The sequence below is a fragment of the Mycteria americana genome, chromosome 12, assembly GCF_035582795.1.
Source record: "Mycteria americana isolate JAX WOST 10 ecotype Jacksonville Zoo and Gardens chromosome 12, USCA_MyAme_1.0, whole genome shotgun sequence".
Classification (NCBI taxonomy): Eukaryota; Metazoa; Chordata; class Aves; order Ciconiiformes; family Ciconiidae; genus Mycteria; species Mycteria americana.
Window position 1 is genome coordinate 11049972 of NC_134376.1, and position 27497 is coordinate 11077468.

At 42.2% G+C, this 27497-nt stretch overlaps 2 protein-coding genes and 1 long non-coding RNA gene across 4 annotated transcripts in view; 1 reads left to right on the forward strand and 2 right to left on the reverse strand.

Moving 5' to 3' along the window:
- Nucleotides 1–10741, reverse strand: part of LOC142415976 (BOS complex subunit NOMO1) — a 30872-nt gene extending 20131 nt beyond the window's left edge. The window contains exons 1-13 of the mRNA XM_075514973.1: nt 10564–10741; nt 10026–10115; nt 8781–8826; nt 8246–8346; nt 8016–8122; nt 7761–7833; nt 7066–7218; nt 5728–5865; nt 4852–4941; nt 4105–4210; nt 3527–3677; nt 1479–1656; nt 575–716 (exon numbers count right to left, since the gene is read on the reverse strand). Coding sequence (XP_075371088.1) covers nt 575–716; nt 1479–1656; nt 3527–3677; nt 4105–4210; nt 4852–4941; nt 5728–5865; nt 7066–7218; nt 7761–7833; nt 8016–8122; nt 8246–8346; nt 8781–8826; nt 10026–10115; nt 10564–10692 — 1504 coding nt within the window. The 5' untranslated portion in view covers nt 10693–10741. The remainder of the gene's footprint in view (nt 1–574; nt 717–1478; nt 1657–3526; nt 3678–4104; nt 4211–4851; nt 4942–5727; nt 5866–7065; nt 7219–7760; nt 7834–8015; nt 8123–8245; nt 8347–8780; nt 8827–10025; nt 10116–10563) is intronic.
- A 55-nt stretch (nt 10742–10796) lies between these two features.
- ABCC6 (ATP binding cassette subfamily C member 6) overlaps nt 10797–27497 on the forward strand; it is a 30967-nt gene continuing 14266 nt past the window's right edge. For both annotated transcript variants that reach the window (XM_075514975.1, XM_075514974.1), the window contains exons 1-18: nt 10797–11358; nt 12677–12853; nt 13212–13337; nt 13990–14127; nt 15210–15335; nt 15912–15973; nt 16765–16896; nt 17491–17703; nt 18578–18755; nt 19184–19345; nt 20943–21035; nt 21597–21800; nt 22421–22567; nt 23298–23385; nt 23687–23756; nt 24805–24931; nt 25403–25579; nt 26024–26191. In XM_075514975.1, coding sequence (XP_075371090.1) covers nt 11305–11358; nt 12677–12853; nt 13212–13337; nt 13990–14127; nt 15210–15335; nt 15912–15973; nt 16765–16896; nt 17491–17703; nt 18578–18755; nt 19184–19345; nt 20943–21035; nt 21597–21800; nt 22421–22567; nt 23298–23385; nt 23687–23756; nt 24805–24931; nt 25403–25579; nt 26024–26191 — 2442 coding nt within the window. In that variant the 5' untranslated portion in view covers nt 10797–11304. The remainder of the gene's footprint in view (nt 11359–12676; nt 12854–13211; nt 13338–13989; nt 14128–15209; nt 15336–15911; nt 15974–16764; nt 16897–17490; nt 17704–18577; nt 18756–19183; nt 19346–20942; nt 21036–21596; nt 21801–22420; nt 22568–23297; nt 23386–23686; nt 23757–24804; nt 24932–25402; nt 25580–26023; nt 26192–27497) is intronic.
- On the reverse strand, nt 15837–17131 carry LOC142415978 (uncharacterized). Its single transcript, XR_012777590.1, has 3 exons — nt 16983–17131; nt 16744–16856; nt 15837–15969 (listed from the first exon to the last, which is right to left on the reverse strand). It is a non-coding gene; the product is annotated as an uncharacterized LOC142415978 (long non-coding RNA).

Consider the following 27497-nt stretch of genomic DNA (forward strand, 5'->3'; position numbering starts at 1 on the left):
AAGGGGTAAAAATGACAAAAGTCAAGCTCCAATCACCATCTGCTGAAATCAGTGGGTAATCAAGGAAAATAGCAGGAGAGAGGACCTTAGACTAAAATAAAGACAAAAAGCTTATGAAAGAGAACAGAGATTGCAAGCTTCTGTTAACAGCCTGAGCCTCTATCCTGGAGGTTTTTACATGCACTGCTTTTTTTTTTTTTTTTTTGCCTCCAGTACTTCTCTGATTAATGTACAGTATCCCTAGTGTCAGCCAGGAGCATTTCCTTCCAGAACTTACCCATCTTCTGAGAAAGGCAAAGAGGTCAGAATTCCTTCCTGAGGAAGGAACACTTGCTTATTCCTAGCAAGTATTAGAAATAGGTACATAACTTTACTCCAAACTTTATTAAGGTACCTTATTAGGCTGTAAGGTCTCCCAAAAAAGAGCCGCTTTACCTATGTGCTGGAAGTTAATTTACTTATATGCTGATGGGGCTAACCACAGCAAGTGTCTTGACCTAAACAGTACTCATTCACACACACAGTGCTAAACTTCTCTGTTCCAGTTTCCACTTCACTTTCAAAACTGGCTTACCTAAACAAGAGATCTTCCCTGAGACAGATGCCAAAAACTGAGAGAAGGTCACATCCATTACTGGTCTGTCTGTAACAGTAACAGGGAACATTTTGGGTTTCAAAGCCAATCCTGCTCTGGTCTCAGTCTCTGGAATAATTACCTGTAGAGTATATGACATCAAGGCATCACCAGCTTTTAAATACCAGTCCCAAAACACCCACTCTGCTGAGTTCAACCCACTTATCAGAAATTAGAAAATGGAAATTTACTGTAAATCCCAGGCAAAGCAAAACCAGCCTCCCAAATACACTTTTCAAAATTCTGTATTAAAAATCCTCCAAAGAACTGCAATAAAACTGAGCTAAAAACCCTCCAAACAGCTCAGTTTCAAAAGTCTGAGTGAATTCCACTTCAGGATGTACTGCTGCTTCTACATTAGGCTATTTCATTACCTCTAAGGACAGTTAGAGGCCTTATAACCATGCACTTCCTTCCAGCCTACACTATCTCCCACAATGCAAAATTCATGGTGGTTGTGCTACAGGTTCTGCTGTGACCTATAATCTCAGGAACCATTTAGGCACCTGAGAAAGGTACATATTACATGTCTCACTCACAGGATAGCATATTAAGATAAGAAATGATCTAAGGGACATCACAGCTAAGAGGAGAGAGAGAGAAGAACTTTCAACCTCAATGGCCTGATCTCTTTTTAATAAGGGTAAAGGACAAGGAGCATGGGAAGCTCAACTTATTAAGAAAAAAAAAAAAGCAAATAACTGTCATTGTTTAAATAGTGCAAACAGGAGAAAAGGACGAGGAAAATCTAAATTCAACTTCTCAAATTTTAGAAATTAAATGTTCAAAATCGTCTAAAACCTTGTGATAGTTCTACAATGAAGAAATGGAAGCTCATTCTTACCTGAACATTGTATGTACCCGATTTTGCCTTAAAACAAAATGCCCCATGAGGGTCAGTTTCTGTTGTAACCAGTGATGCTTTGTCCTTGTCTTGAGGCATCATGGTTACCTTGTATTTACTAATCTGTTTGACTGTGTCAGGGAAACGAGTTACTGAGATACGGCCACACACACTGAATCTGTCAAATAAAAGCCAGCCATCAGAATAAGTATCTTGATTTGACAAAGCTCATTAAAAAATACTTGGTTTAAAACTTCCTTAAAAAGTAAGCCTCGCTATGTTGAGGTACTAACACATGAATTGGAATGGATTTCTCCTGGAAGAGCGTTCATATCAAAGAGATACTATAAGCGAACACAGTGGGGCAAGTGCAAACTCGTGTACAATTAATGGGATCTTTTCTTTTACAATGAAGTCACCGTGATGTTATGTTTTTATTTCCAAGCAACTTGCTTCACTCTTCTCCCCCCCCCAACCAACCCAATCACTTCAAGCCTTTTTTCTTTTTTTTTTTTTTTTTTTTTTTTGGCCAGGCAGGCAATTGACTTAGGATCGCCATCCCTCAGGTTTTAAATGTTTGAAATGTTTTGTGTCAAATATGATAGGTAATTCACTTGAACACAACCCTAATACACCTACGTTTGTGAAAACACAAGACGATGACAAATTAGAAGCTGTTAAGTTCTACTTTTCACCTTCAACAGCACAACATATTTAGTGACTGAAAAAAACGTAACTGATCATTTAACAGCATGCAGGGTTTTTTTCTAATTAACTGTGCTGGTTTTGGCTGGGATAGAGTTAATTTTCTTCATAGTAGCTAGTATGGGGCTATGTTTTGGATTTGTGCTGAAAACAGCATTGGTAACAGAGGGATGGTTTAGTCCCTGCTGGGCAGTGCTTACACAGAGTCAAGGCCTTTTCTGCTCCTCATCCCACCCCACCAGCGAGGAGGCTGGGGGGGCACAAGGAGTTGGGAGGGGACACGGCTGGGACAGCTGACCCCAATGACCAAAGGGACATCCCACACCATATGGTGTCATGCTCAGCATATAACGCTGGGGGAAGAAGGAAGGGGAGGACGTTCGGAGTGATGGCGTTTGTCTGCCGAAGTAACCGTTACGCGTGATGGAGCCCTGCTTTCCTGGAGATGGCTGAACACCTGCCTGCCCATGGGAAGGAGCGATTGAATTCCTTACTTTGCTTTGCTCGTGTGCATGGCTTTTGCTTTACCTATGAAACTGTCTTTATCTCAGCCCACGAGTTTTCTAACTTCTACCCTTCTGATTCTCTGCCCCGTCCCACCACGGGGGGAGTGAGCGAGCAGCTGGGTGGTGCTCAGTTGCCGGCTGGGGTTAAACCACAACATTAGCTAGCTAAGTCTGCATGAGCTAGCTGCTATTTGCTTCAGTAAATTCCTAGTTTTCACTTCTCCGGAAAGTTGCCACTATTTTCTCCTCTGCAAGAAGCTCCTGGACAGAGAACCACACCCCTTTTTGTCTTCCTCAGCTCACACTGTATCTCCCACCACTGCCTTACGCTCCCAAAATCATCCTGTTACCATCATACAGGCTTATGCCCACCAGTCAAAGAATCACAAACAAGAAAAAGACAATATATATATGACAACTACAACCTTGAGAGCGGTAATAAAATGTTGAGGTTTGGTACAACACTGCACCAGTTATGTAACTCCACTCTTACACAGAAGGAGGGTATCTGAGGTGTGGCATCAGCGGCAGAAAGCCTTTCTGTTCCTTTCTTGGTTCACATACAGTTCTATAATTGCTCAATATACCCACGTCTTAGCGTCTTCATTTGCAAGGGAGAGGTTATTAAGAGGGTGCTCTAAGACTAGTATTGAGCAACATACTGTGGACAAAACATTACCCTACAATCATGCTGTCCTATTTACCTTGAATTTCTCGAGCAGTATTTAGCTTCTGACAACAGTATGCAAGTCTGGGCATGACATGCGAAAGGACCACCCATTTTCAAGACCTTGTCCACATATCACATTACATTTTCATCATGACACCAGTACTTACCCTGTTGCAATGATGTTTGCTAGCTGAGGTGTATTTGGTGCAATCTTCACTGTAATAGTATCAAAGAAGAGATGCTCTTTCCTGGCATGAATTGTGTATGTACCTGTTGTTATGTTCTCAAGGCGGAAAGAGCCATCAGCTTTTGTTTTTACTGTAACAAATAAAGAGATGAGTTAAAAAACAAAGCATGTCTTGACTGTCTATCCTTATGCGTCAAAAGAGCTAGAGGGCATGCACTGCATTAGGCTATTTTTAATTTACATTGCATAACAAAGAACAGTATTATGCTTTCTTACTAAACCAACCTTCATTTCTGTACTTCAAAGCACAATTTGGCATATGGTTGAAAGAAAATATAAGAAATTTTCTACAGCAAAACAAATGAACACCTAATACTCTCATCTAAGTCAGAAAATGCAAAATTAATGAACTGCATGAAAACCAGTTTAATATTTCAAACAAATTGCAACAGAAGTAGTGTATTGTCCTGAAGGCTTAATTCTATCTCATACACTAGTCCTGTACTTAAGCTTAATACAGGCTTCCCTGTAGCAACACAGACCAAGACCACTGCATACCTTTAATCTGATTGTTCAGAGTCACAGTGGCATCGGCAACTCCTTCTCCTTCAGGACCATTCAACACCCTTCCTGTGACAGAGAAACCCATCACATGGAAAACAGGCTGGAAATAGGCAAAAAGTTAACATTAATCTTTACTCAGTAAAAGCAAACACACACCTACAGCAATCAACATCAACTGTTTTCCCCATGCACACATATAAAGGAAATTTATTTCCAGCTTTAGGAAAAAAATTTACCAGGATAATCACAATGAAAGTACATATCAATCTCCAAGCATACTGTTCCCCTAAGTACAGGAACAGATTCTCAATTTATTTGCACCAGTACAGTTCAGAAGGCCCAAGTCACAGATCATAATGCCGTTACACAAGGCACTCTGCAAACCATACAAACTTACAGGCTCTTCTCCAGAGATTTGACAATCTGAATGAGTAAATTTAAGCAGCCTGAAAAATTATTGCCTGTTTGCAACATGCATATGAAAGTGAACACAGTAGACAGCTTTTCCCTATTCTGTTTCTTCCTAGTAAAAGGGACTGAAGTGTAGAAATACAGCACGATATATTGCTGTATTTCTACAGATATTGTCTTCTGCCTGCTGTGCAAGAGGGTATGCATAACAAATGTCTTCAAACTTCTTACAAAGAAGTTTTTCCATAATACACCTGCTTTCTGCTAAAATCAGTTATACTTTTACAGGAATGAATGGCACAAAAATATTATTTCCTCTGAATGTCTTACCTCAATTTGTAAACTGTCATGCTCTACAAGGAAGTCCAATCTAGATGGAGCAACATCAAAGGTAATTCTCTCTCCCCTGTAGAATGGTATCTGAAAGAAGACACATCGTTTTGACTGCTAAGAAGCTATGATGACAGAATTGTTTTCCTTTACCATTTTCCATGTCCTTATCACCATCAGACACCTCTATTGATACCTCTAAGGGTCAAATGGGCTGCAAACTTCCTGGAAAAAATAATTCAGAGGGATGGAGACAAGAATAAAGGCAATATTTCAAGACTGTTTGATGGAAACTATATGAGATTATCTGAATAGACAGAAAAGTAACCCTCTACTCAGAATACAGCAAAGGTACTTGAATGTGCAAGAGCTTACAGATAGGAGACTATATGATTGCTAGAAGGGTTAAAGGAATGAGAGAAGTTTGAATCCCACTTCTAGATCATGCGGACTGAGAATGCAGATCATTCTAGGCAGTGCACAGACAACCACGCTCCCACACTACCCGGACATAATGAAGAGAATGGGCAAAAAAGAAAACAGAGAACTTAAAGGACATGAGGTGGCTGTAGTCAACTGAAACTTTCAGTCTCCCAGCAGCCTCTAGGAATGGTTCTGTGACTGGACAATGTATTCAGGTAATTCAGAGCCTGATTTGCAAATAAGTCCTTCCTCAGAAACCACATCAGAGATCCCTATTACAGCAACTTACTTCACTGTCATAGGTTGGAGGTTCCTATTCTAATTATTTCATCCAATTCAACATATTTCAACTATTTCTGTTTTAACAGCTACAAAGTTATGCATGATCTAGTTTAAAAAATGAAAGTTAACAACCCAATGGATAAACAAGCAATGAACTTTCCAGCTACTTACCACAGTGTATGTCCCACTTGGCAAAGAAAGAAAGCTGAAAGATCCATCTTCTTTTGATACAACATTGCACAAATAGGATAGAGACTCATCTCTTGACTGGAATCCATCCACAGGAGACACATTGCAGCCCACAACATCCTGTAGCAATAAATGCAATACAACTTTTTTCCAGTGGGAGAACAGAGAAAATAATTTCAGGGGGGATGTAGGAGAGTTCAAAATAATAGTAGTGTGTGAATAGTGAATAGTAAATGTGAATGAAGGATGGGAAGTACAAAACCATTTTAGAGGCAAAGTTTGATAGCATGGCTTACAATTCATGTACAGGTAAAACAGAAAAAAACAAACAATAATCAACTTGGTAACAAGGACAGAAAACTGAGAAATTCAGCATCCCCCAGTACCCCAGAACTGCACTGCATGTCTTAACATTAACTGACTTCAGTTCTGTGGACAAGGTTAACATTACAGAACAGAGCTCTACTCTACATTAAAAAAATCAGAGTGTATGACCAAATGTTTCACGCTAATTTCATAACACACTTTTAAGGTGGTAATAGAAGCTGCTGAACTTTGTCTTCACATCAAGAGGGCAAAGAGCAATTAAGACATCATGCTGAAGACAAATTACAGCTACTGTACAGTGAATTTCAGGATTTGTCTGGCAACATCTTGTATCCTGTGCCAGAAGCTGGTCTTTCACCATGGAGGAGTGTCATCCTCATGAGGGAACACATTTACTAACCAACATTTAGCATGCGAAAAGGTGTAACTGGAAAAATATTGTCTTAAAATTGTAGTCCTTAACCCTGCTGACCCACAGGGAATATACAGATCAGTAACATGCTGTTAACCATATTATATTTTGCACTTGTTACTTGCTTCAGTTCAGGTCTTAGTCTTCTATGTCCCTGGACAGCCTAATTGTTGAGGAACCTGGTTGTTTGAAACAATAATGAAGAGTTCCAGAGAGCTGAAATTAAAAGAATTTTCTAATTTCTTGTGTTCTAAAAATACATAGACCTTAAGCCTCAATTTTGCCAACATTTAAACAGATAGCTACCGTGTTAAACATCTGAGTAATTCCATGGAGGTCATGTGAAAATTCAGCATGTACACAAATGTTGTATTACAAGGGCCTTGTTGGAAAATAAATAAATAAAATTAATAAAAACAAACAAAAAATACAGCTTGAGGGGTTGTACAGTTTATGTTTTCTATAAGCTAATCTCAATGAAGGACAGAGATGAGTAACAGGGCAGTATGAATCTAAAAGCTATTTAGCTACTTCTTATTTACATCCATACTCATATTAAAAAGGTACTGATATACCATTACCTCTTTAGTGACTGAAGAAGAGAAAAGAAGAAACATGACCCCTTTCATTGGTTCTCCATCACTCCTTACTGACCCAGAAACATTGTAGCCGGCAACAATCAGAGGGCTAGCGGCGTAAGCATTAGAACTCGTCACCCGTACCACTGTGTTTGACTGAAATAACAGAAACACATACATTTTCGTCAAAAGTAGGCATTAGAACTCATTTACAGCACCTAAATAACAATCAGAAGCTGTATATTCAACAACAGAAACAGAGACCAGAGCAGTAGTATTCAAACAGGGTCCACAGGCTATTCAAAACACAAAAACACTAAAGCAAAGATACTTTGCAAAACAGTATTTTTCCTGCTTCACTGATTTAGGAATTGGTCAGGATCTCAGAGCTCCTCAGAAAGCAAGCAGTCTCAGAGGGAAGGATTACAGCACCTGCTATAATATTCAAGCTCCTGCAAAATGTATAGGATTAGAAGACAGAAAGCAAGAGCTCATTTGCCAGTTGTTCCCTGGCTGGCTCCACTATCTCCAAACTGGGCCTGCACAAGGCAGTTTCTTGACTATTTAAATTAAATTTATGAAAATTCCATTAACCTTGTCCACTCACAAAAACCCTTCCTCACGTTAGCTGATCAAGACAAGGTCTAGCAGATCCGCCCTCACTAAACAGGTAAACCAGAACTTTTGTAGGCTCTAACCTCTTTCAACATCCAGGTAGGATGAGATGCAAAGATTTCATATTCGCCAGGAAGCACTTTAAAGAAAGCAAACCTGTAAGGCAAGAAAGAGGTTACGTCTCTTCAGAAATAGTCACAAACATTTGTTTATAGAAAAACAATTCAGACTCTATACACATGTTAGAAAAAATATTTCAGAACTACTATAATCCCAGTCAATATGGCAGAATTGAAAGAATCTTGTGTAAATAAGCAGTATGTACCACCCACACTCACTTTCCTCCAGGTTGTGTAATAGTTGCTTGTATGTTTATGTCACTGCCAGCATTTCTCAGTACAACCTGGACTCCAGCAGGACCTAACGTCTGACCTTTGCTGAGAACCTGTCAAAATGAAGAGAAACCAGAGTATAAATGGATAAAAATAACTTGCGGAGCTGAAGTAGAATGTTTTTATGAAGGCAGAATTAGCATAAGATAGAATAAATAAAGATAAAGGACTCTAACCTTTCCGTTCACAGAAAACCCTGTGAACACAAAGTTAATATCACCTCCCTTTGTGCAAATGTCATTAATGCCATCCACATGGATGTCTACACTGGTTGGTTCTGGAGGGGAAGAACAATGAAACAGCATGGTAGTTAGCGAGAGAGCAATCATGAAGCAATTCTACTTCAGCTTTACAAAACTCTCACAGAAATGCATTAACTCAAGCACACAAGTGTTGCTCTGGAAGTCTTGCCTCAGCAAAGTGAAAGCACCCACAAATCCTGATGTTGAAAATCCTCTTTCCCTCTCCCATTGCAGCCATTTCTGTCAAAAACCCACATTCCTTCAAATCAGTTCATGGGTTACTTTGTCAGTGTCTACCTTAGAGCTTTATTTTCCTCTAAGTAAGTACATTTTAGTTATTAAAACCATACAGTAGGCCTTATCTCTTTTGAAGAGCGCTTGATTTTCCCTGCCAACTGCAAGTTAGAGACAGTTAAGTCCCACATTGCAGATACACCGTCCTATTGTAAGAAGACATATGAGCACTTACCGAAACTCCACCCTAGGGGAGGCTCAATTTTAAGAATGAAATCCCCCTAAAAATAAAAAAGCAATAACTGTCTTCACTGATCTAAATTCAATTTAGCTAAAAGATGAAAAAAAGTCAGAATACAAGCATCATGCTGCAGAGAGTAACACAAGACTCAACTGTCCCATTCTCCTTTCCTCCTACCTAAGAGACTCTGTTCAAAGAAGCAGCAATATCTACCCAGACAGGCTGGGATGCTGGGCTCACATCCAGCCAGCTAAGAGCAAAAATTAAGTATCATCATATTTATACTGGTTCCAGACCACCAGACCAAATCTGGCTCATGTTTAAGGAGCTCAGTGTTAGAAAGTGTTCAAATCTATCTCTACCTGCCCCAACAGATGTGCTCTAAATCAGCCTTTGGTATTTCCACTAGGAGGTCCCACTCAACCATTCTGCCCAAATACAGGATAACAAAATTTCAATCCTCTTAAAAGCTCTGCACCAAAAGGGTATTTATCTACACAGAGATCCTCTTTAAATCAGTGGGCGCCACATATGTTCTGAAGCTCATCCATGGAAAGGCTCAAAGACCTAAGACTGAAAACACTGATATCAGAAAGCATCTTACAGTCTTAGATTTGGAAGGGAAGGATTTATTTCTGATCCCTAAGTTAACTAGCTCTTTAAAAGAGCAAAACGCTTAGGCCATCTGAGGGCAGCTTGTATTTAATTTGAATGTAAACATTTTTCCAGTCTAAACAGACATCAAACTTCTGATACATTCTGAGCTTCCTGTATCATTATTTTCTTAAGACATTTTTAATATCTGCAATTAGTCATTCAAGTTATTTTTAATTCAGTCATATCAAAACATTCTCATACAGATTTATTTTCATTTCTATAAATAGATAACTGAAAACTTTATCTGTACAATGTATGAACCTGTACTTTTTGTGAGTATTGTACAGCTGCTAGCACATGGTTGTTGGCAGAACTCACTCTCCCAATGCTGCAGTCATTCAGATAAATAGCACAAACACAACACCGCAGCTAAAGTTACCTGGCTTTTCTCATGATAATACTTAGCACTGAGAAATAAAATTGTTGCATTACAAAAAGAAACAGTTGAAAGTTTGGTCCAAAACAAACTAAATTATGTCCCGATTCAAATGTTTCACGGTTGGGTGTTGTTCAGACGTTTAACCTGCCGGCAGCTCCTGCCTCCAGCGTAGAAAAGACAGTGCTGGTATTTCAGTTTCTTACCTTATCATAAAGGGGAATCATGAAATACCCATTGTTTGGAGCGCAATCTGTCTGGTATTTCAGAGTACCATGTTTTGTATATAACTTAATCTAAAAGAAACAAACAAAAACGACAGAAACATATTTTAAAAAACATGAGCAAAGCTGAAACCAGGCATCCTCTAGCCAAGTGCTTTTACGCAGCAGCACCCGCGTGTCCCCAGGGGGTAACAGGGAAAAAGTATATTGCAAGAGGACCACAATCTGCCAGGCACAGCCGGCAAAGAGTTCAGTCCCGGGCTCGGAAGAAGCAGCTTAAAGAAGAGCCCCACTTCAACCGAAACCACCCCGCAACCACAGTCAACTCAAACAGCGGCCAAGGTAAAAGGGCTTCAGTGACGCCGCGCGGCCAGACCCCCAGGCCAAGCCTTTACAGCCGGACAGAGAACAGGGTGCGAGGGCCGCCAGGCGCCCTCCTCCGGCCCCGGCCCCGGCCCCGGCCCCGGCCCCGGCCCCGGCCCCGGCCGGCTGAGGGGAGGGGAGGGGCGGCGGCGCCCACCTCGATCAGAGAGTAGTTGATCTCCACGTCGGACTTGACGAAGCCGCCGCAGCCCACGACGATGTCCTCGGAGCCCCGCGCCAGGGCGCAGCAGAGCGCGCAGAGCAGCGCAGCCGCCCAGGCCCGCATCCCGCCACCTCCCTGACTCAGCGCCGCCCGCCGCGCTGCCGGAAGAGCCGAGCCGGGCCGGGCCGGCAGGTGCTGCCCCCTGTCGGCCCGGCGGGCTGGGGGTCCGCTCCCCGGCGCGGGCTGCCCCGCCTCCGCCGCCAGCTCTCCGCAGCGCGCTGCGGAAGCCTCAGCGGGGCCCTCCGTGGGGCTTACCCCTCCTTCGTTCGTGGGCTCCCGCGTGATGCAACGCGCCGTTACCCCCGGCGAGGCGGTACGGCGCCCCGCTGGTTACCCGCCTGCCGTATCCCGCTGCCGGGGGCCTCCGCCTCGGCGCTCTGCTGTTGCCGGGCTGCACCAACCCAGACGTGTCCCCGAGGAGCTCCCGGCCGGACTTTGCCCGTTGCCCCCAGCCGGGACCGGGCGCTCCGGGGCCCCCGCCAGTCCCCCATACGGCCGGCGGGAACGGGGCTCTCGGCCGCTGCCCAGTGAGGAAACGCCTGTCCCGCCGGCGCTGAGGCGCGCCCCGGGGCGCCGAGCGGAGGGTCCGGGGCCGCAGGCGGCCCGCCTCTGCCGGCTGCCGAGCCGAACCGCGACGCCCCGCCCGCCCTCTCCGCGGGCGGCTCGGCGGGCGCCATGGCGGCGGGCGGTACGCTGTGCGGCTCCGGGGAGGGCTCCGCCGGGCTCTGGGTGAGTGCGTGAGGGAGCGAGCGCCGCGGCACCGGCCCGCTGCCGGGCCGCCCCCCCAGAGGCCCTGTCAGAGCCTGACCTGGGCCGAGCACCCCGCGGGGGAGCGAAGGGAGCGAGCGGTGGCGGCCGCCAGCCCCGGCCCGGCCGCGGGGTGCGGGCTCCTGCTGCGTGGGGCCCGGAGAGCCGCTCCGCGGGGCGGCACCACCCGGGTACCCACGGGCCCTCCTGCCGGGTAGCAGTTGCCAGCGTGGTTTTTGAGTAAGGCGGCTGACCCGCCGTGAGCGGTGCAGCGTATTGCCATTAGAGGTTGATGGTGTTTTGGACTTTGCTTCCCACGGACAAGTTTTCACTCAAACAGAGAACAGCCTTTATATCCAGTTACAGTAAATTTGATGAGAGTTGCATGGGAGCGTGCAGTCCGGCTGCACTGTGGGAAGGGTATTGAAATTAGTCCCTTTATTGTCTTCACAAAGTATCTGCTGAATGACCCACTACAGAGATAAATACTTTTGAAAGAGCTCTAATGAGTTGATCGGTCCAGACTCACACAGATTTCCATCCTCAAGATTGATAAACTCCCATAATAATTTGTGAGCCGTTAATCTGCTTCCTCTTTTCATCAAGTGATTCCTTTACCCTAGCCTTGCTTTGCATCATATCCTCCACATAAAGGACTCAAACCAACACTACAAGCTGCTGAAGAAAAAATACCCTCACCTGTTCATCTACCTACCATTTTTATGTATTTTTAGTATTATTATGTTAGCAGATGAGACCCAATTTGTTCAGTCAAAAAAATTACAGAAGGATTATAAACACAGCTGAGGAAATGCTGTTGCGACGCAGTTTATGCACTAGGACACTTCTTTCCTCCTAATCTCCATTTCACCGGTCATTCCCTACTGACTATTCTGATGGTTCCCAAATGCCAATAATCTTTTTCATTCCCAAATTACTTTTTCTCATTCCACATTCAATAACTTAAATTTTCTCTCTTTTTTTTTTCCCCTCTCTAGTTGTGATACATGATGTCCTTTCTTTGGCATCTTTCACTTTTCAAACCTTTTTTTTTTTTTCCCTCTTCGTACTTCCATTCCCTCCAAAACACTACTGCTGAGTCCTCCCTCCCTCCCCTGTGACACCTTACTATTCTCCAGCAGCTCCTCTGTTGCCAAATGTTTTTTACGTTTGAAACCCTAAATCAAATTCCTCTGACGTTATAGCAGATCTCAGTTGTAGCATTAGCAACTTGCATTAGCTGGTGAAATTCTGCATACATTAGCTTTACTGTTTCACTTCTGTGTTGATTCTGTGACAGGATGGGAACCAGACATGGTATACAAACACCCCAAGATTTACCTGGTGCTTTGAGAGTACAGTCATTGCTTGGATCCCTTGTGCCTATCTTTGGATCTGTTTTCCTTTCTACTACTTGTATCTTCGACACAAAAACAAAGGCTATATCAGGATGTCCCACATCTTCAAAACCAAAATGGTAAGGGTGGAGGATGGGGTTTGATCCTAACATTATCACAACTTTGATGCAGAACTTAATTTTTCTAAATCATTAACTCTTTTCCGATGATCCATCTCGGTGTTTGCTTTGACATTTGCTGACTCAGGTAAAGTCAGGGTGGTATAAATCAAGTAAAGTTTTAGGAAGAACTGTGATAAGATCTTCTCCCCTGTACTTCCATTCGGCTCCCCACTACTTCCCGTAATGCTCTCTGTCCCAAACCTGCTCTTCCGCCTTGCCAGTCTTACCGCCCAGGCTGCCTGGAGCATTCAGTTCAGTAGATAGACCCATCATTGTTTCAGTCCATTCCAATGTGTGTTTGCTGTCTCTGCCCCAGGTCCTTGGATTCATCCTGGTAATACTGTGTTTTTCTAATGTCTTCTTCATACTGTGGGAAATAAGCCAAGGAATCCCACGGGCTCCAGCATTCTTCATTAGCCCTGCCGTGCTGGGAATCACAATGGTAATTCTTCCTTTTGTTTTGTCTGCATGTGGCCCAGCTTAGCCCTCCTGGGGTGGATCTTGGATTTCCCATGTTTCTCAGTATCTTTGAGCACAAAGATAGCTGCTGGGGAGTAGAAGGCTGGAGATACGCTTTGTGAGTTTCTGCTGTGTGACACAGCAGGGGTTTGGAGTTGGGGCAGACCACTGGCTCTACAGCTACGATATAGGGCCCTGTGGGCAGAGGACACCTCGCAAGAGCCGAGGTAGCACTAGTGTTTAGAAAGAGGTCTCACAACAACAAGACAAGATCTAGTTTCTCATAACCACGGTATGTGATTTAGTATGGCTTAGAATGAAATGGGATTTCCGTTCAACCTAAGTGCCTATCCTCCCCTTCTGCCATTGTGTCTTCATAGCCTGGATCCTCCTGGCTTGTTGGCCTACTTGTAGTTTTATTACTTGCCTTTTCTGGAGAGACATTCTTGAGTGCAAAATTGCACATAATGCTTTTCAGTTTTAGCCTTTTAGGAACAATACTGCAGCTCTGAACATCTTGAAATGTTTGGGCAAGAAACTAACTGATTTTTCTCTGTTATATCCATTCATTTGGTAATAATGTTTGGCATTCCATTACCAGCTATTTATTTGGACAAATTTGTACTTCCTTGCAGATCCTTGCCATGTTCCTTACTCAGGCGGAAAGAATGATGGGCATCCAGTCTTCAGGCATCCTGTTGATTTACTGGCTGCTCTCATTCGTGGCTGCAGTTGTGATGTTTAGTTCCAAAGTCCGACATGCCCTGGAAGGAGTAAGCGAAATCACATATCTTTAACATGCAGCAGTATGAAGTCTCTAAACAACAGGGTTCTTTTTGCCTCATTGATTGTGAGGTGGAGAACCAAATTCCTCTCTTAAGATATGTGCTGAGAAAAATGATTGATGACACTTTGTCATCTCCATCCATGTTATCCCTTTCAATGTAGACAGAGTGTGGTTTTATGAGAGCTTGGCAGACTTCATATATGAATGAAAACAAAATGAACATAAATGTTGTCACTAAAGACTGGCCTTACGCCAGATTTTGTATCAGCATAAATACGTTGATACACATTTTTATTATTTGGATATTTGTGGTGAATATTTATTTGTGGAGGAGTGCTAGCTGGGTTTATACATCTGAGACTTACTGTCAGTGGCCGTCTTCCTCAGGCTAACAGTTGTACCTTTCCCTCACAACAAGGCATAAACAAAAGTTTGTTACCTGTGTGTTTAAGTAATAGGGGAAAAATATGCAGCCACTAAACAAAAGACAGTTGGGAACTTGCTTGTTCCTGCTGTGTTGAATGATACTCAGGCACCAGGCCTCTTGTAGAAGTAAAACTTTGCCACTTCTTGCTACCAAAATACAGTTCCAAAAATACTCAGACTTTTTCCTTGGTTTTTCTCTTTCTCATTTACAAAATTAATTAGAGCACCCTTCACGAAGCCCCTTAGACACGCCATTTATAATAAAAACCGGCAGCTGCTTTACTGTATCAACAATTCATCCCCCTAGGTGAGCAAGGAGCTTGTATCCCTCAGAGCACCCAAAGTTCCCTGAATAATGATGCAATGCGGACATCTGACTTGACTAGACTGCTATGAAGCCTCGTGATAAAATCGTCACTATAAATAACAAATACGTCCATTATTTAGCATTTTCCATTTAGCATTCCAGTTTCAGGAGTTATCTATTTAAGTAGCTCTACGTGACTACAGTTTAAATAAATGCACCTCATGCTTCGAACCAAAACTCAGAGCTTATGCCTGGTAGAACATGAGAAGCCATCTTTCTCTGCTGATTTCATATGAAGGTTCTTACATCATTTTCAACAGTATTCTGTTTTGTAGGGCTTCCTGGAAGATCATTTCCACCACATTACAACTTACCTTTATGCTAGCCTGGTGCTAGGAGAACTTGTGTTATTCTGCTTAGTTGATCACCCTCCCTTCTTCTCTCAAGCTGTCAACAATCCTGTAAGTATAACGTAGCTTTTCATAATGCATTGCTTCATTGCTCAAACAGGAATTTAAATTTATGGGGATACACAGGAACATGAGTATCTGGGAGATGTAAGATGCATCATTCTGTATAAAGGCCAATGGTTTTAAAAGGTAACCGGCAGAATTTGGGATAACAGTACTCTGTCTCTCTGTGTATGTTTTGAAAAACTAAAAACCTCTTCTATCCATACTCATGTTTATTTTCATTGAAACTAGTAGATAGGGCTCATACTGCTTCCCCATGCTCTCCTGTGCAGCAGTACTCTATTTGAGGTATGAGTATGGCAGAGCTCAATGCTTCAGAAAATAAATGTCTTTGGGTATGAAGACTGATATTCTTTGTTCCTCCATCTGCGACGTTATTCAAAGTCTAATTCTCCAAAGTCTCCCGATCCCATTGATCCTTCACAGTACACTTACACTGTCAGTGTCAATGAATGGGGGGGTGTGTAACTTTTTGATTGCTTTTCCTGGGGAAGCACAGAAGGGGATTATATTCACGTGCCGTTTTCTATATATAAATATCACCCATGTTTTTCCTCCCATCAGAATCAGTGTCCAGAAGCCAGCACCTCTTTTCTTTCCAAAATCACATACTGGTGGTTCTCTGGGTAAGAAAGCACACAAAAAAAGATGTGGTTTTGCTAGAATATCAGAAAAAAACAGCAGCATAAGAGAGGGTGTAGATGACAGCCAGTAGGAAATATCTCAGCTCCTGAGTTAGCTTATGCAGTAAGGATTTAAATTCTTTCTCTGGGGACTTGAGGTATTCTCACAAGATCAAATTATGAAAATTTAACTTACTTTTCTCAAAGTAGTTCAAAACACAAATTTGTGATTCTAGATAATTCTCTTCCCCCTTCGAACTACCCTTCCAGTGCCCTCCCAATCTTGAACTAGACCTCAGCAATCTCAAAAGATCACTGTACACCAACCACAGCCGTATCTGCCTGCCAGACCTTCCTGTAACAAATGCTGGGCAAGGGGAAAATAGCAAATGAGGACATTGGCCCAGCCTCCTGCTTAGCATTCAGAAGTAAAATGATTACATACCTTGGGCCTAATGTCCGCTATGATAAGGCTTCATCTGTGTTTCACTGAGCCAGAGAGTAAGTTAAACTGAACTTTGTCCCCACTGCCCAAGACCCAACTCTCAGTATGGACTAGAAATTAGGGCTTACTGGCAAATCCTCATTATGTTGACAGAAGATAGGATAGGAATTGGAAGCAAAACTGCTGTTCCTGAACATTCATATTTATTCTCAGAAAGGGTAGTCCTGAGTAGTGTAAGTCCCCATGTGCTTACTGAGGTGCACTAACTTAAAGCTCATCTGTTTTGAAAAGGTTACATGCACAATAAATCCTTCTGCGCTTATCTTACAGCAGTCTGTGTGTTCTCCAGGCTTGTCTGGAAAGGCTGTCGGCAGTCCTTGGGGGTGGATGACTTGTGGCCAGTGAGGAAAGAGGACTCCTCTGAAGAAATTGTTGCCTGGGCTGAAAGAGAGTGGAAGAAGTGTCATAGCAGAACCCAGCAGTGAGTACTTGATCTAGAGAGTGTGTCATGGGCTCAGCTGGGCAGTTTCTCTCTTGCCTCTAGATGATATAAGGAAATACACTGACAGGTGCTGGGGTGCCATCTCAGAACAGGCTTTAATCTCCTCCATTCCCCACAGAGTGCTAGACAGACTGCTTCAGCACATATTCAGGCTCTGAACATAAGCTCTGCTAGGTGCTTCCTATCTGGACAAGAGAATGGTTGAAAGATTCAATCCCACTGAATTACTTGTCTGTTAAACAAGAAGAAGAAAAGGATAGTGTACATAAAGTGGTCCAAGTAACACTCTGCTATGAAGACTTTGGGGTCTTTACTTTTCAGTGGGTGAGCGCTCAGTGAGTGAGTTCCTTTGTGCAAAATCTGATTTTAAGTGTTGAATCTGCTGGAGAACATCCTTCCATTCCTGGAAGCATGGAACTGTAAGTTTTTTGTGAGAGGGATCATTTTTTGATGAGCATTTATACAGGACATGGCATGAGACTCAGTGTGAGATATTTAATGATTTTTTTGAAAGCACAAGATCCCCTAGCTTTCTCCAATTGCAGCTAGCCTTCTCATTGTTTCTTTCTTTAGAAAAATGGAGTCTGCTACATTTAAAAAGGGTCAGAAGAGTGAAACTGGCATAGCAGAAGCTGAAGAGACAGAGGTTCTACTGCAATCAGAGCACAGTCAGAGTGGGCCCTTACTGAAAGCATTTTGGAGCATGTTTGGAACCTATTTCCTTCTCAGCATTGTCTGCTTAGTTATCTGTGATGTCTTCTTGTTCTCCATCCCAAAGTTACTGAGGTATGTGCATACTTATAATGCATTTCTATCACATGTACAAGATTGCTGCATGCATGAGCTCACACAGAGATGTGTATGCCAGCACCCACAGAGGTGGACACAGAAACACTTATCTTTTGAAATCTCCTATTGCTGATGAAAAAAGCTGGATTATCATTTGTGCTAAGCCTACAGTCAACTCTCAGTGGAAAAAAAAAAAAAAAAACCACCGTCTAAAGCTGTGCACACTTTCTCCACTGCTGTATTCCAACAGTGGAAAGGACAGGCTGCACTAAGCCTTTGACAACTTTACTAGAACAGGAGTGAGTTATTTGATGGTTCTACATATCATATCATTTGCACAGGCTGTCAGCCACTTGCTGTAGTCTTAAGGCTCCGTGTTCCCTGACTAATTATAAAGAGCACATCTGTGCATCCTACACATCTTAAATAGCTTCTTTAGTCAGCTGACATAATGCTTTGTGTTGGTACAACACAAACCTGCATTACAGTATCTTTTCAAGGGCAAAATCACTTCTTAGTCATTAAGATTAAGAGAAGTTCTGGAAATGGCAATGACTTCCTTAGATTGTGGCTCCTAATTTGCATATTTCAGACAAATTCATGAAATTCAGGAGCCATCCTTAACACTAAAAATGAAGTCTCCCCTGAGAAGATGCTGAGATCAGAGATTGCTTCAAAACCAAGAGCGGCTAAACGTCAAAAATCAGGATATTATAGGATACTCAGCAGTTTTTCCAACTCTTGTGCTATTTTACTGATAAACATCAGCCAGAGAGAATACAGAAAAATCCCTGGTATTTCTGCATTTTTGTGTGTCTGATATTTCATCAGTGCTACATGGATTCATCAATATTTTGCTCCTGTCTTGCAGCCTTTTCCTGGCGTTCATTGAAGATCAAGAAGCACCTAGCTGGCATGGTTATTTCTATGCCTTCACTATGTTCCTTTTGGCTTGTCTCCAGACTCTGTTTGAACAACGATATATGTACATGTGTCTTGTTCTGGGGTTGAGACTGAAAACTGCAGTAACAGGGCTTGTGTACAGGAAGGTGAGTCTGTAGCTTCCTTTTCAGCTTCATTTTTTTCTAGCCCTCCATTAGTAGTTACAACATTGTTGGTACATTGTTCTTAACAATATCAGGGGAGATGTTACTAGAAACTAATTTTAGGATGTAATTCTGTGCTATATTTATCTCTGAACAGTATGTGGGAGGTATTTTACTGTTTGTTTTTTGGATCTTACCTCTGAAGAAAAAGCCAAGTAAAGGAAAGGGGAAAAAGCAACATAAACTTTCTTATGCTGTAGATTATGGTTGGGGAAAGGAATAAATTCTTCATCCTAAAGTGAAGTCATATATCCCAGGCAACAGTGTGTTTTCAGTACCTAGGATCGGACATTTTCCTGCACTTCTTTTTTTCTTTCTTTATAAGGAAAAGTTGTTTGATGATGCCTTTCCTTTCTCTCTACCCTGTCTAGATCCTAGTTATGTCAAATGCATCAAGGAAAGCAGCAACAGTAGGTGAAATTGTTAACCTCGTATCTGTTGATGTCCAAAAGCTAATGGATCTGATTATCTATTTTAATGGGACCTGGCTTGCTCCTATTCGGATTATCATCTGCTTTGTCTTCTTGTGGCAGGTAATATATGATGACAACACTTATCAATCCCTTTCTATTCTAGGTATCAAAGGAAAAAGGACCTTTCAAAATTCTGCTTAGAGCTTTGCTGGTCTGAATAACCTGAAATTGCCGTATTTTTCTTAGCTCTGTAGCATGGTGGATTCACTTTTCTTTTTAGAAGATATTTTTATTGGTATAGAATCCTTACCTGATCCTTCACTTCATCTTCCCACCTGTGTATTCAGCATTCAGTCTCTTTTAGGGAAAAGATTGTGAGTATTGTTATTCTGAGCTGACTGATAAACTTCTGCCTCATATTTTCCTCTGTCACCTCTCTTTTCAGCCCAAATGTGGTGGCCCAGTGCAGACTGACAGTCCAGTTCCAGCTCCTCAGCACAGTTACAGAACATAAAGGGGAATGGACTGAAATAGCAACTTGACATACCTCATTCTGAAGCCTGATTACCACAAGATCAGTGAAACAGTTTGAAGCAAAGTTATATGATATTCAAAAAGAGTATTGGATACATTGAATTTTATAGGTATCAAGGAGTTTAGCAAGGAGAGAGCAAAACCTGAATTAGAAATAAAGGATGATAATCTAAAAGATCCTTTTTTTCCCCTAAGTCATTGTATGGCATTTCCTCAGCAGGATAAAGCCCTATTTCTTAGTCCCTGTTTTTGGCAGCGCACTAAATGGAAGGATGAGCACTATAGAGACAGTTGATTCCCAGGAGGTTTCCAGAGGCCTTTGAGACCTTCCTTTGCTAACCAGGATGGACTGCGCCTTGTGCCTGGCAGGATACTATGACCTTGGAAAATTAGTAGCCATGCTATAGACTGTTGAAGAATCATCATCCCTTTTCTAGCAATGTTGACAAGCTGAATGTGGTTGCATGTAGTTGGAGCATAATTGACACTTTGTTTGCTAGTGTTCATAGACCATTTGTGTAGAGAATACTTTTATCTTTCTGTGTATACCAGCACTCAACTATCTAGCAAACATAAGCCGTCTGTAGAGAGATGTAACTAAATCACAAGAAACCAGCTCTCTATTTTGATACGCCAGTCATTATGAACCCTGGTATCCAAGAGCTGTCCCAAGAGTACGTGGCACAGTATAATGCTACCATTTCATCTCACTAGTTGATGTAAATTCAGACAAGCTGGGTTATTTATGCTGCAAGAATAGTTTGTTGAGGGTTTGGGTTTGTTTTTTTAAAAAAAACTGGTTTTGTTTTGGGTCACTTACTTATGCCAGCCAAAAGATGTCCTCCTTAACACATCCAAGGACAGATAGGAAGAAACAGAAATTACTTGAATTGCCAGCATGCTTCTGGATCGCTTTCAGCACTAATCTCATTCCTAAAAGGGAAGCAAATAAATTCAGCAGAGTACAATGACAGGAGTTACCCTGCCTGGAGAGTTAACGATCCACAGTGCTTAGGGAGCACAATTCCCAGGAAAGGCAGAGGCAAGATTAGAGTAAAGCCTTAGCTGTGAGGGATGTTAGGCATAAGTTCAAATAAGAGGGAAGGTGAGCAAAGGGGAATGGAAAACAGTCATTTCTAGTAACCACCAGAAGTTCTTCCTCTTCTCTTTTCTCTCCTGGCAGCTTCTTGGGCCATCTGCCTTGACTTCGATTACTGTATTCCTTTTTCTTTTGCCTCTGAATTTTGTGATCACCAAGAAGAGGAGTCAGTTTCAGGTACATTTTGCTTCATAAAAATTAAGTGGTTTACTGGCTTGAAATATACTAGGATACTACTTTTATATCTAAGCTAAAGGTTGCCATGCTGTTCCAGGGAAGGATCACATGGAACCCAAGGCTACTGATGATTACAGTAGGCATGCATATTGGGGAAAAAAAAAAAGTAGTATTGTACTGAAACATATCACTAACATTCAACATCAAGTGATGGCTTAATATTTATTATTCATGCTGACCGTGACTGTCTGAAGGAACATGGGAGGATTTGAAGCCTGCTAAGTTTCTTGAAGCGTAGAGTAAGCTCTTGCATGTTCAGTCTTTTACCTTGTTTGCCCACCTTTTCTGTGTTTTTTATGTATTGCCAGTAAAAATAAAGCTCTGAAGATGGAAAGCAAAATATTTCGCAGCCTGGAAGATTCATAAGCAAAACAGTATACACAGCTCAACTGCAGGGAAGTTTATTCAGAATTCATAGGCAGGAATAAGGTGCTTTTTCAGAATAATTGCACCATTAAACATTCAACCTATTAAATAATATAACTCAAACATTTATTACAGGAGACCCAGATGAAACATAAAGATGAGCGGGCCAAACTCACCAATGCCATTCTCAGCGACATTAAAGTAATCAAACTGTATGGCTGGGAGAAAACCTTCATGGAGAAAGTACTTTGTATCCGGGAGCAAGAACTTCAGGCCCTAAAAAGATCTCAGATTCTCTTCTCAGCATCTCTAGCTTCTTTCCATTCATCAACTTTCCTGGTGAGTGGTTCACCTTCCTACATAAAACATGTGCTATTATTTCCGTTTCTCTTTGTACTCCTGTCTGGACAGATTTTTCCTGTGGGACAGCTAAAGATAATGTCTTCCCAGAGGAGTTAGTGGTCTCACAGGAGCTGCTAGGCCCCAGTGGAATCAGCCACAACAGACATTTACACTGTCTTAACAGCTCCATGGACAAGTCACCTGGTCTGGCAGTGTGCTCCAGGCAGACTGAGCCTGCTTTGCAAGAACCACCTGGAGACCTCCAGCTAGACAGAGTTCATGGCACAGTCAGTAGCAGCACAAGCCACTTTTGCCCTTGCTGTTGCAGCTCAGCCATATGTGTTTTCAATGGGAAATGGCTGTGCTTTCACCTTGCTGTGGTTGCAGCACCAAAACTTCCTTAAAGCAGAACAAATGTCAAATGATCAGACTTGGTTTTGTCACCAATGTGCAAGACCTTTGCCTATGATATTTGCAGGACGGGTACCACGTATATGGGTGATAGCCTGGATTTAACTAAATAGGTTCCAGAGTCTTTAGGAGGGGGTCTGTCACCCTTGAACCATTCTCTTCCCTGTCTGAAGCAAATGGTTTGCTTTTCCTTTGCTCCCTTTCAGATTGCATTTGTCATGTTTGCTGTCTACACACTGGTGGATAACACACACATCCTGGATGCTCAGACGGCCTTTGTATCTTTAACACTGATCAACATTCTCAACACTGCACACTCCTTCCTGCCGTTCTCCATAAACGCTGCTGTCCAGGTTAATTGCAGGCTATATTCCGTTTTCTTTGGCCATAAGTGGTTTTTTACATATTACCATGAACAGATAAAGGTAGGGATTTCTTAGAGCTTTGAATGTCAGAGCTAGCTATTTAATGCTATTGTGAAACAGTGAACTGCAAGGAGTTGCAGCTAAAGGCACTCTGTAGTATTGTTTTTCAGAAAGGCTCCATATATTGACAAAATAGTCACCAAGAACAACTCTTAAATCTTTTGGGACCTATCACAAAGATCTCAGAGGTGCTTTCAGTTCTGTTTCTAATCACAGAAATCAGAATAGGTGGAGCAAAATCTCCAGGGGAGATCAGTGGAAACCCTGCTAGCACAGGCCAGAGAGAAAAGCAAGTCATTGTCCAGTAAGAAATTGGGAAATTGCACTTCCCTCTGGCACCCCAAGACGACTGTCACAACTCTTCATATACAGAAGCAAACACTGGAAAGATTGCAGGATGAATTGGAGAAAAAAAGCACCAATTTCCATGTGTGAACAGAAGAGAAAACCTAAGGAAGAATATGGGGTTTTGCTAAGCTGAGTGGAAATAAAGGCAGTTAACATAAGGAAGAGCTGCATTTGTCCATCTAAGCCTACAGTATCTGCAACATAGCACCTAGTCAACATTCTAAGTGGGTCTTCAAGTTGAGTTTTCACTTTGGGTTTTAGCTTCCTTTCTATTTTAAATCTTCTTCTTTTGTGTGCTGCTTCATTTCAGGCCAAAGTTTCTTTAAACCGCTTAGCAGCTTTTCTGAATCTGGAAGAACTGAATCCTGAGAGCTCAAGCAGAAACACTTCTGACTGTGGTAAGCTTTTGTGTTAGCATTGTTGTCTTATAAGAGGAGTAGCTTCCGTTGTTCAACTTGCACTCTTAGGGTGCCTACTATACTCAAGAGCGAAGAATGTTTGCCTCTTACTGTCACTTTATCTCTCAGGCCTATTTATTTCTAACGATTAAATCTAATGTGGTAATTAACCCCTTTTTTTCATACTTAAGGTTCATTTTATGTAATATAAATACACAATGAAACATAAAGTCACATAAATAGGGATGTTTCTGTACCTACCTTTGAATTTATAAGTGTTCTATTTCTCCTCATATTTTAGTACAGGCAAGTATCACCATAAGAAATGGGACTTTTTGCTGGAGCAAAGAAACTTCTCCTTGTCTTAGAAGGTACAGATTTACCCTTTGTTATCTCCATTCTGTAGGTCAGGGTGGATGCTGAATGAACTAATTCCTCAGGGCCTAAGTGAAACCAGTGTGAAATATGCCAGGACGTTAGGACGAGAGGAAATGGCCTCAAGTTGCATCAGGAGAGGTTTAGATTGGATATTAGGAAAAGTTTCTTTACTGAAAGGGTGGTCAAACATTGGAAGAGGCTGCCCAGAGAGGTGGTGGAGTCACCATCCCTGGAGGAGTTAAAAAAATGTGTAGATGTGGCACTTTGGGACATGGTTTAGTAGGCATGGAGGTGTTGGGTTGACGGTTGGACTAGATGATCCTAGAGGTCTTTTCCAACCTTAATGATTCTATGATTATATGATTCTATATCTAGAGGCTTCTGAGTTTGCTTCATATTTAATATTGAATTCTGAAAATTATAAAGTCAGACAAAACATAATCTTCCTTTTATGCTTGGGAGCACATAAATGGGAAGGTGCCTGTATCTGGGTGTTGCCTTAATACATGGAGACTGCTTTCTTTACTCAATTTTCTTGTCAAAATATGAAATTACAGTAATTTAAGTTAAAAAAGTAGAATTGATGGTATGCAGATATTACATATGACTACATCACTACATGCTTATTTCACAAGGCATTGCAGTTTTAGAGAAGAAACAGTGTTGAAAAGTTCTGATGTTCAGGAACGTTTTATATCCAGTGCTTTGGGCTAGTCTATCTCCAGAGTGGGGACCTGGGTCTTGGATCTGGGTTTGAAACTCAGATGGGGATGTTGATGAAGACTTTCTGGTTGGAGGTGTCTTTGAAGGGATGACTCCTGTTCTGCTGGAAAAAGTCAGCATGACAGGAAGAGTAACCCTGTGCAACTGAGCATGAAATTGAGATTGACCCTGAGAGTTGACCCTGTGCAACTCAAGCATGAAATTAGGGGGTTTAGTTGGTCCATTTTTATTGCTAGAAGACAATAGCAAGAATTTTGGTCATTTTCTTTTCAGAAAGTGTATCTAAAAGGTGGTAAGAGACTAATCTTTTCTCTATAGGATAGATCTTACTGTGCCCCAAGGCTCCTTGCTTGCTGTAGTTGGCCAGGTGGGTGCTGGAAAGTCCTCCTTGCTGTCAGCATTACTTGGTGAGCTGGAGAAGATGGATGGCTGCGTGACCATGAAGGTAAATTTTCCCCTGAGCATTTGCTTCCAATTAGGCTGTCTTCAGGAACAGTAAGGTATTAACCAAGGCATCAGGTACTTGATGAAAACCCATTTACTGCTGAATTTTAACAAAGGCTGTATATAGCAGCCTGCATTTAATTATCTGAAGGTGCTTAAGACCTCTTGGATGAGCCTGGTCCTTGGGAATGGGAACTGGAACAGGACTTCAAAGATCCAGTTCCATTTCCCACTCTGACAGTGAGCTGAAGTGGCATTGTGGTAAATGACATCACGTACTTGTACCTGTTTCCTCCTCTATAAGATAACGAAAGTGCAGACTCATATTTTGCAAAGCCCTCTGAGACCTGTCAATGGTGATGATCATTCCAGATTTCTATAAAGCTAACTGGGAGAGTTCTTCAAAGATGGGTTCCCACAGTGTCAACTTGAGCTGATGAAAAACATGGTTAACGCTCTTCCATTTTTATAGGGCACCGCAGCTTACGTCCCCCAGCAAGCTTGGATACAAAATGCTTCAGTGGAAGATAATATTCTCTTTGGGAAAGAGATGGATGAAACATGGTTTAGTAGAGTGATAGATGCTTGTGCACTGCAGCCTGATTTGGAGAGCTTCCCTGCAGGGCAGAAGAGTGAAATAGGAGAGAAGGTACTGGCTTGGGTTTATATTTTGGCCAACTTTTCCATGAGTAGCTACAACGTTGGGTGCCCTGTTTAAAACACCTACAAAAGGACTAAACTCGTAGGAGGCAGGTGCTCAGTAATTTCTGAAAAGTCAGGCCATGATTTAACAGCGTCTGAAGCCCACCTCCTGACAGTTAACCTAATCAGAGATATGAGAGATGCTTAAAACAAAAATCAACAAATCCAGGTCATTCCTGGGTCCTCTTTTGCAGGAGAGTGGAGTTGCTCAAGAGAATCTGCCCCTGCATCTCAAGAGCCCTATTTGGAGGGAGGGAGGGAGAGCAGGAAGGGAGGGAGAGAAGCACTGATTTAAAAATAAGCGAGTCATAAAACCTCAGTGTTAAATGGAGCCAACAGCTGGCAAATATGCTGTAGCTTTGGAATAAACAGCGTCAATACATTTTTACAGGGAATAAATATATCTGGAGGGCAGAAGCAAAGAGTGAACCTTGCTCGTGCCGTGTACCAGAAGGCTTCAATTTACCTTCTAGATGACCCCCTCTCAGCTGTTGATGCCCATGTTGGACAGTACATTTTTGAACGTGTTCTTGGACGGAACGGCTTACTGAAGGACAAGGTGTGTTATAAATCCTGAACTGTAAAAGATTGCAAAATTTATCTCATTATTAGGGCCCTTAAAACATTTCCAGTAAGGTGGGTTACTCACTTTATCAAAGGCTCCGAAATTCCTTTTTGCTAGTGGCAGCAGGTACTGCTGTTAACAACAATGGAAGTGGAATGGGTAGCCTCTGCAGTCCACACAGCACATGGCAGTCCTGCAGTGAATCTCACCTAGGAGGTGGAAGACTGAAAAGTTAGGTTCTCCTGAAAGACTGTCTTTATCCTCATGCAAACCACATGCCTAGTTCCAGCCTTACTTCTATAGCAAGTTTATAGTTCTTTGGTCTTCCATCGACATTATCGTTCTCCCTTTTTGAGATTTACTTTCAGTATAGTTAGGAAGAGCTGTCCGATCTCTTCCAGGTCATTGTATCTTATTATAATGTCTAATCCCATCATTTTTTAATAGTTCAGTGGCACCTTTACAGTTCTCATCACCCAAATGGTCATCACAAACTTCAGTCTTAAAATCCATCTTAAACACTTCTCTTCCATTTTTTTTTGCATTGGTTGTGGTTTGTTATTCCTTGGTATTTCTCTGCTGTCAGTCAGTCTGGATAATAAATGTGGTTACATGAGAAGGAATGCTAGGGCAGCTCTATTTGTTTCATGGTATAAATTGCCTACAAATACCTGATTCAATTTCAGGTTTGTCATGGTTTAAACCCAGTCAGCAACTAAGCACCACACAGCTGCTCACTCACCCTCCCCCCCCCACCCTGGTGAGTGACTTTAAAAAAAAAAACAAACCCATGGGTTGAGATAAAGACAGTTTAATAGGACAGCAGAGGAAGAGAAAGTAATATTATAACGATAAAAGAATATACAAAACAAGTGATGCACAATGCAATTGCTCACCACCCACTGACCGATGCCCAGCCCGTCCCCAGGCAGCAATCGCTGCCCCCGGCCAACTCCCCCCAGTTTCTATACTGAGCACGAGGCCATACGGTATGGAATAGCCCTTTGGGCAGTTGGGGTCAGCTGTCCTGGCTGTGCCCCCTCCCAGCTTCTTGTGCGCCTGGCAGAGCAGGGGAAGCTGAAAAGTCCTTGACCAGTGTAAACACCGCTTAGCAACAACTAAAACATCAGTGCATTATCAACATTGTTCTCATACTAAATCCAAAACACAGCACTATACCAGCTACTAGGAAGAAAATTAACTCTTATCCCAGCACGAACCAGGACAACATTGTAGAAGGAAAATAGGTAATTTCTTTCATTAGAAGGTCCAATTAAAACAGACATGTCTGATTACAAAT